This window comes from Enhydra lutris, unplaced genomic scaffold (assembly GCF_002288905.1).
Source record: "Enhydra lutris kenyoni isolate GAN:26980312 unplaced genomic scaffold, ASM228890v2 scaffoldscaffold12, whole genome shotgun sequence".
Classification (NCBI taxonomy): domain Eukaryota; kingdom Metazoa; phylum Chordata; class Mammalia; order Carnivora; family Mustelidae; genus Enhydra; species Enhydra lutris.
Genome location: NW_019154096.1, coordinates 50,309,917 through 50,318,324, shown reverse-complemented (window position 1 = coordinate 50,318,324; position 8,408 = coordinate 50,309,917). Strand labels below are relative to the sequence as shown.

The 8,408-nt window shown below is 54.7% G+C and overlaps 1 protein-coding gene across 2 annotated transcripts; it reads right to left on the bottom strand.

Annotated features, from left to right (window-relative positions):
* Window positions 1-1,183: 1,183 nt before the first annotated feature.
* Window positions 1,184-5,154, bottom strand: LOC111144893 (MARVEL domain containing 1). Of its 2 annotated transcripts, none has more exons than XM_022499479.1 (2): window positions 3,110-5,154; window positions 1,184-2,122 (listed from the first exon to the last, which is right to left on the bottom strand). In XM_022499479.1, the coding sequence occupies exon 1, from the start codon at window positions 5,152-5,154 to the stop codon at window positions 4,633-4,635; it is 522 nt and encodes a 173-aa protein (XP_022355187.1). In that variant the 3' UTR covers window positions 1,184-2,122; window positions 3,110-4,632. The 2 variants fall into 2 exon arrangements, with proteins under 2 accessions (XP_022355187.1, XP_022355188.1); XM_022499480.1 differs by having other exon boundaries at window positions 1,184-1,771.
* Between the last annotated feature and the right edge of the window lie 3,254 nt (window positions 5,155-8,408).

Sequence of the window (8,408 nt, the reverse complement as noted above, 5' to 3'; positions counted from 1 at the left end):
AGACCAGTCCTGAACACCTGATCTGCAGGAATGAAAACCAAACTCCATCGAAACCTCAGAGCCTGCCGGAGGACCACAAGGATTTACCAGCTGGCAAGGGTAGTGAAAGACCCTCTGCCTTCCAGTCCCAGTCCTGCCACTAGCCAGCTGTGTAACCATGGACAAGGCCCTTCTCTCTGAGGCTCTATTTCCCCTATTAAATGGGGGACATTGTCACAATGCCAACCACTGAGACTGTTAACCGGATCAAAAAAGATCATGAAGTAGAAGCATATTTTCCATTGCGCAATTCTCCACAAAGCTACAGTAGAGCAGGGGGCTTACCAGCCTTTGCATAAAGGGAGGCCACATTTTATTTCATGCAAAATTCATGAATAGACAGACAGGGAAGAGGGGAATAAGGGAGGGTCCTTGGCATTTTTTTTCCACCCTGGAAATCCAAACCATGAAGAAGACAGAGTGAGTGTGTGTGTGTGTATGTTTATTGTGCCGAGGAGGGTGCTTTGGAAGAAAGTGGGTGTGGAACACACCCAGCATCCGATCTCTGCCTAGAGCTGTTCTAAGTGAGTTCTGAGATCTGCCCCTAGAATCCTATGTTCTCAATGCTGCAGACTTGAGTTTCAGGCACAGGAGGGAGAAGCTGGCAAGGAAGCCTGCTCACTCTACTTTCCTACCCTTTCCAAAGCACCTTATTCATCAGGCTGTGACTGGAATCGGGGGAAACCAGGTGGGGTGTGTCTGGGAGGCAACACCAGAGCAGGACTATAGTCCGTATCAGAACCTGAGCCCCAAAAGACCTCACTCAGTCCCCTCTCAGCTCTGTGACACTAGGCAAGGCACCATTCCTCCCTGTGGCTCATTTCCCTTTCTGCAAAATCAGGGAGTCAGGGGACTGCTCCTTAACCATAGTCATTCTGTGCCTGCCCGTTAGGGAATGGAGCTTCCAAAAACAGAGGGGTCATTGAGAGCTGGGCTAGGGCCTCTTGAGTTCCCACCAGCTTTTGTTAGGAGCAGACACAGGCGGTTTTCTTTCCTCTGCTTCCTGTGTCCTGCCTTAATGCACTGAAAACCTGTGAACTCATTTTTCTTCCCCTCCCAGAAGGAAAGAAGAAGAGGATGGATAGAGGCTGGGAGAACCAGTACACAGGCTTACTGCAGGAGAGAGAAGACCTATACACCAACATCACACAAACCAAACTTTATTCTGAAAAGCAAATTAGTAATCACCACTAAACTATTAAATGAGGCACATTGGTCCCCCTTGCTACTGGCCCACACCCCTCCCACTCCCACCCTCTCTTTTGGCCTTCGTAGAATACTAGAAAATTCCTCTCTTGGATCCGCAAGTAGTCCCAGACTTTTGGACTGATAGGAGTCCACAGTGGTCTCAAGCTGGACTGAGTCCTAGAGTCGAATGAGGGATGCCAAAGAGGCTGCCTCCAGTATTCAAAAATTCTGGGCCAGGTCAGGTGGCCATTCCTATGGTACAGGGTCTCAGCGGGAGGAGGGGGTGGGTGTGGGGGCTGTTTTACACATCCTTCTCGCATCTGGAGAAGCAGCTGGAAGCCAAGCAGGAAGGCACATCTAGAAGAGCCAGTGAGCTCTGGAATGTTTCAGGCACATCTGGTTGGATAAGATACCGTGAAGGCGAAGGAGACATCTGCTCCTGAGTAAGGTCACCCGACCACAGACGGAGCACCATGAGCCGGGGGGCTAGGAAGAGATCCTCAAGGCGCTGATTCTGAGCTGAGGATGCAACTTCAACAGTGATCTGGAAAAAGAGAAAAGGAACAAAAGCTGGAGCTTAAACCCATTGTTTCGGGCACGGAGGTGCACGGCTCAGTTCCAGGTGTCTGGAATCTTGGAACCAAGTCACAGCACAAGGAGAATCGGAATTTCTCTTGTGTTAAGGCAAAATGAATCTTCACGTGTCTTGGATCTTCCTTTGGACAATGTTGAAGGGAAGCTGCTGGGCAGAGGTCATCCACTCTCCCCTCTGCTGGCCACTCTGCAGCCCTCTGCTGGCCCAGCCCAGAATGGTGCCCCCTGCCAGGGAAGCGAGCCCTGGGAGAGGTCGGCATGACCACTACGGGAATTTCCATGGCCTCAGAAACATGGAAACCTGCAAAAGAAGAACCAAAGTCATGGCCAGCCAAGGTACCTCCAAGTAAGTATCCCAGGAAAGGCCAGCCCCAGGCTCTGGCCAGCACCAGTGGTGGGGGCTGAAAGAATGGGTGCGCCACCCGGAGGAAGGCAGCAACACTCCAGCCTAAATGAGACCGCAAAGGGCTCAGTGTTCTAGGAGTTCCCGAAGGAAAGAAAACAACAGTAACAACAAAACAGCCACAATTTGAATGGGACAGAGTTTCGGTCTTGCAAGGTGAAAAACGTTCTGGAGGTGGATGGCGGTGATAGTTGCACAACCATCTGGGAACCTACATAAGGACACCAAAGCATACACTTTGAAATGGTCGAATGGTCAATTTCATGCTACGTGTATATTTTACCACGATTTTTTTTTTGAAGTAGCCACATGAACAGTCTCGAATGTGTATTGACCCCCTTCTCTAGAGAGTACAGCCCTGTCCTGAGGAGGCCAAATCGCCAGAGTCCAGCTCCTAGCTCCACCCATCACAGTGGCTGGGAGACTCTGGACAAGGTGGACTCATCTGCCTCCTAGGGAAGAGGAGAACGAGAACACAGCTCGCCACAACAGGGCCAAAAGAATGAAAGAAATACATCTAAGCGCTTTAAGCAGTGCCCACATAAATGCTTTCATGTTCCGCATGAAACACGCCCCTCCCCGATCTTTACAGCTACAACAGAAGAGCCTCACCCTCTCTACCTAAGCTTCAAAAACACACCCCCCAAAATACATTCGGGTCTCCCCTGTTCTAGTTTCTAATCCAGACAGGGCTGAGCTTTTTCCAAGAGCAGACCTTTGCGGGATGTGGCAAAATGGCTGAACTGGTACAAGTCTTTGGGCATTGTGGTGGTCGCCCCTCCAACTTGCTCCCTGAATAAAAACCCCTCACCTTTTGGCAAAGGGGGCTCTGTATTTTTTATTCAAAGGCCTATGACCCCTCCTGAAATTCAGCAAGCACCTTACCTTATGGAGGCTGGGCCAGCTGTTCACCCCAACTTCGGAGCTTTCTCCTCTCTTCGGTGAGTGAGTCCCACTCCTGCCAGCGGCTCACGGTCCATGCCAGCATCTTTTATAGGCAATGTTCTTTTTGACAGGGACACCATCTGGATAACCTTGACTTCATTTTCCAAACAATGTAGAGGAATGTTTAGATCCGCCAATTCCCAGGTCTCTCATGTGCCTAGCAGGCACAGCGATCTTCTCCCCCATTGAGGCAAGCCCTCCCTCTGCTAGAGAAATACTCTGGGAAGGAGAAGGTGCACCCCAGATCTTCAATCACACCAGAGCCAATGGGCTGGAAACGGTGGGAATGAATGACAGCCAAGACAGCACAGGGATGCTTGGAAGTCTTAGGTGGCAAAATCTAATTGCTCCAGGTCCACAGGCAGTTAACACTGTAAACTAAATTACCTGGGCTTCTTTTATAGCGGGACTTCTCAGAGCCTTTGATATGCTAATGAGCATCGTGAATCTTCAAGTGGGCGAGAGATAGCACCTTGACAAACCCATTTAAAAATGAAACCGTCTTTTAGACTGTAGCTCCTGAGCCAGGGTTCCTGGGAACACCCACCGCTTTAATGTAAACAGTGCTGGGCTGGGAGACTGGAAACGGGGTTCTAATCTTATTTTGGCTTTACCAAGAGCAAGGGGTGAGGCTCACCTTGACATTCCTTCGGGGTCCTGTAGGATCCCTAATGCAAAAAGACATTGGGAGGTGGGGGTGGTGGAGCAGAAGCCCGTGAGAGAAACGCTGGGAAGCTGAGGCCAGGGAAACTAGTGTGCGTTTGGGCCTGGCCTCCAAGAACCCCGAGGCCAAAGGCGGAACAGGCAAAGGCGAGAGCAGACTCCAAATGTGCAAAGGTGCAGCCCGAGGGCCTTTCCGATCCATCCTCACCTTTGCAGACGCGCCCCACCCCAATGTCAGAGCACGGACCGCGCAGGATGCGCGCACAATCCCGAGCTGAAACGAAAACTCCTCGCTCATCCTGAGACAAGTGGAGGCCTGTCCTCGGCTCTGTCCGCGGCTGCGAGCCTGCCCTTCACAGCACTCGAAGCTGGAAGAGGGGCCAGGGAACGGGGGTGCTCTTCCGACAGCGGGCCGGGAGGGAGGGGGCAGTGGCGCAGCCAGAAAGCTGGTTCCAATTGGGAGCCTCCCCCGGATCTACGCGGCGCCTGTCCACGTCTCGCTCTCGGCACGGAAGGGGGCGAGGAAGCGCGAGGTTTCGCCTCGGACGGCCAGGATGCGTGGGGGCCCGCTGCTCGGATGCGGCCCTGCCGGGATCCCAGGAAACGGCGCAGGCGGCGCGTCTGGCCGGACTCCAGGCGGCGGCTCTGCAGTCGCACGGGAACGGCGGGCCAGGGCGCCCGAGCGCGGGCGGGAGCGCGGGGCGACGGGTGGGTGCCGGGGCGCACGGGCGCGGGGCGGCGGCGGCAGGAAGTACGGGGACGCCGGTCTCGGGAGGGTCCCCGCCCCGCGGCGCGGCGGCTCACGCCACCTCCTGCTCCCCTTGGTAGCGGCGGCAGCAGCCGTAGAGGGCCGAGAGTAGGTAGAGGCCGAGGCAGAGGCCACCGCAGACGGCGGCCGCCAAGAAGGCGTGGTAGGCGCAGGCCATCTGGTAATCCTTGAGGTTGCAGTAGCTGTGGCTCTGCGTCTGGGCAATCATGATGCCCGTCGCGGCTCCGTAGAGCGCGGCCGCCAGCAGGTCGTGTGCCACGTTGACCACGAGCCAGCGCGAACCCAGCACGGGCACCAGCTCGTGCTTGCCCAGCAGCGTGAGGAAGTAGAGGCCCAGGGTCAGCAGCCAGAAGAGCACCGACACGAAGAGCGCGAAGTGCACGGGGCCCTGGTACCTGCTCGTGGCGATGGTGATCCAGAAGGCGGCGCCGGCCAGCAGCTGCAGCAGCCGCAGCACGCCCAGCGGGCCGCGCAGGAAGGCCCTCTGCAGGCGCACCGGCCCGCGGACCGCGCGCGCCTGGGGCGGCGGCTGGCGCGGGGGCGGCGGGAGCATGGCCCCCGGGCGCGGTGGCGGCGGCGGCGGAGCCCCGAGTAGCGGAATGGCGGCGCCGGGCTCGCGGGGGTGGCCCGGCCGACGTTCCCGCTGCGCCCGCGGCGGCCTCCTCGCGTCCCTCCGAGTCCTCTTCGCGCTTCCTCTCCCCTTCTCCCCACCCTTCCTCCACTCTCTCCTCCCTCCAGCCCTCCTCTCTTTCTCCCCGTCTCCACCACTGCTACCCGCCCTTTGGCTTCCCCTCCCCGTCTCCACCCCCAATCGCTCCTCCCGGCTTCCTGCCATCTCTTTTTGGGCCTCGCTCACCATCCCGGGCCCCCCTTTCCAGCCGGCGCCAGACTCCCAGCTCGGATTCCTTTCTCCCTGGGGCGCGGCGGAGGGCACTCGCACCTCCGGGCCGCCGAGGGCCTTCCGCTCTGGCCGCCCCGGCCAAGTTTTGGCACATCTGGGGCCACCCTGCCTGCCCTGCCTGCCCTGCCTCTCCAGCTCCCGTCCAGCCTCAGAGGGGAAAAGCTGTCTTCTGGAGCGTTCTCTCAGCGCCTCGCTGGGCCTCTTTCTTTCTACTTTCTCCTGCCCTAGGGCCCACCTGGACCTCTTGGCCTTTTCCTGGCTCTGGAGGAGAGCGGCACTGGTCTGAAGCTGACATCCGTTCTCCCCTGGACATCTGGAATGTGCCCACCTCACTCTTCTCCGGTCCAAAGCTGGGCTCTCAGACATCAGAGTAAGGGACGGTCCCCCACCAGAGACCCCCCCCCCTTCCCCTCCCACACACCACAAAGCCAAGTCCTATCAGTCCATCCTCATTTTTCCAACCTCCTTGCCATCCAGGGTCGCCTAGATTAAAAATGTGCTATCTGACATGGACAAGGCACCAAGCCTGGGGTAAGAGAGAGCAAAGCCCCCCTGTGTTTAACTAGGACACTAGGCAGAACAGCGTCCTATGGAAGCTAATGATGCGTTTACATGTAAGCCCACTTAAGCCTCAAAGCAGCCTCAGAGATAGAATTCTTTTCCTCCTTTTACTGAGGAGGAGAAATGAGGTCTAGAGGAGTTAAGCCCATTAACCTCATAACTGCAGCTGGTGTCCCTTGTCTCCCCATCCCATTCAACCATCGCTCACTGTGACATCCCTCTAAAACACAGACCTGGCACTGCGTTGCTTCCTCCACTGACCACAGGCTACAGTTTTATCTCTTCTATGGGCTTATTTCACAAACTGGCTCCAACTGACTTTCACTTTCCTTGTTTCCCACTTCCTTTCCTTACCCCTGCTCCAATGGGGCTTGCCAACCCCACCTAACCTCTTAAATCCCCCCAAATAAGCTCAAAAAGCCCTTCATTCCCAGACCCCACTTGGCTGGAAAACTCCTACTTACCCTTCAAGGCCCAGTTTAAATGCTCCTCCCTTTGCCCCAGACTCCCAAGCTGTTGATTGCTGGCTCTTTAGGCCCTTTCTTGGAGCATCCAGAAGTTATGCAGTGCTCCTGAGTCTGGTACATTGCTTGCAACTGCTAGCTGTCACCTCTATCTTTGCCTGGAAATAAGAGACTCAATAAATGTCAGCAGAGTGCAGAACTAGTCCCTCATCTCCTGGTCATGGAATGTGTCCATCGGCCCCCTGGCCTGGCTGAGCAGGTCTCTCCTCTCCCAGCACCCTGGCATTCCTTATGGGAGAAAGTATATGTGGTTTCTCAGGGGGCTGAGGCCTCTTGCTGCACAACCCCGCCTGCAGGGACCTGGGACAGCTGTGAACGCTTATTTTAAATGAGTAAAAGGTGATGTGTAACCTCCATCACCGTGTAAAATAGCATGGTATTGAGACAAGGGTGCAAGCCGTGGAGGCAGACTGCTGGCTATGCATTACGGCTTCACCACTCCCTTGTGCTGGGACCTCACACTTAACTGCTCTGTGCCTCAGTTTCCTCATCTGTGAAATCCTTTCATTAAGCAAATGGATTTTAAGCACCTGTTAGGCACTGGGCACCATTTGAGGGTCTAGGGATCCATAAGACATACGTGATCATTATTCACTGAAAGCTCTCTATGCTCTAGGCACTGTTTTTTGTCGTTGTTTTTTTTTGTTTTTGCTTTTGTTTTTTGTTTTTTGTTTTAAGATTTTATTTATTTATTTGACAGGCAGAGATCACAAGTAGGCAGAGAGGCAGGCAGAGAGAGAGGAGGAAGCAGGCTCCCCGCTGAGCAGGGAGCCCGACGTGGGGCTCCATCCCAGGACCCTGGGATCATGACCTGAGCCGAAGGCAGTGGCTTTAACCCACTGAGCTACCGAGGCGCCTTTGTCGTTGTTTTTTAAGTAAGCTCTATGCCCAAGGTGGGGCGTGAACTCACCCCCAGGTCAAGAATCACACGCTCTACCAACTGACCTAGCCAGGCACCCCTGTATTCTAGGCAATGTTAACTCTGATTTGCCAGTGGGGAAGCCAGGGCTCAGAGGGTGAAGGAAGGTGACCATGCTCACAGAGCTGGTGGGTGACAGTTTGAACAGGAGCCCACGTGTGGCTGGCTCCAGGTTCACGTTCAAAGTGCTTATATGTTGGGGCGCCCGGGAACAGGGAACCTGCTTCCTCCTCTCTCTGCCTGCCTCTCTGCCTACTTGTGATGTCTGTCTGTCAAATAAATAAATAAAATCTTTTAAAAAACAACCACAAAGTGCTTATATGTTACTTTCTCAGATTTTATTCTTGGCTACAGTTACAGAGGCCCAGAGAGGTTACATAACTTGCTGGGAGAAACAGAACTAGCAAGTGTCCATGTGGAGACTCAAACCTAGATCTTCTGATCCCAATTCTGGGGCCTTTCTCTCAGCTTCCCTTAGCAATCAATCCCTCTTGGGACATCCTCAGTGTCCTCAGGGTGCCGGTTATGAAAATGGCTGGAGCTAGGACAGGCACCTGGTGCCTGACTCTGGGTGCTGGGCTGATGATGGGGTTATGTTCCATAAACTACGTCTGTGAGCAGGGGACCTAACCAAATCAACACTTTGAGGGAGAGAAGAGTCCTCTGGCATCTAAGAAAGGCCATCTGCAGACTTAAGGGTGGTGCGCCGCCTGGTGGGCACAAATCTTCAGCCTCGCAGCTAAGCCCAGCTCCTTACAAGGAAGCCAATGGGGTGGTTTGGGGAGATATTTTTAGCCTCTGGAATCCTGAAGACATTCCAAGGGGCAGTCCCAGGAGACGCTGCAAAAGCATAAGCATGCAAGAAGATATCCACAAATATGGCCTAAGCACCTGTGGGATGC

Excerpts from the sequence above, each read along its gene's own strand:
- LOC111144893 (XM_022499479.1), bottom strand. The coding sequence starts at position 5,154 with ATGCTCCCGCCGCCCCCGCGCCAGCCGCCGCCCCAGGCGCGCGCGGTC.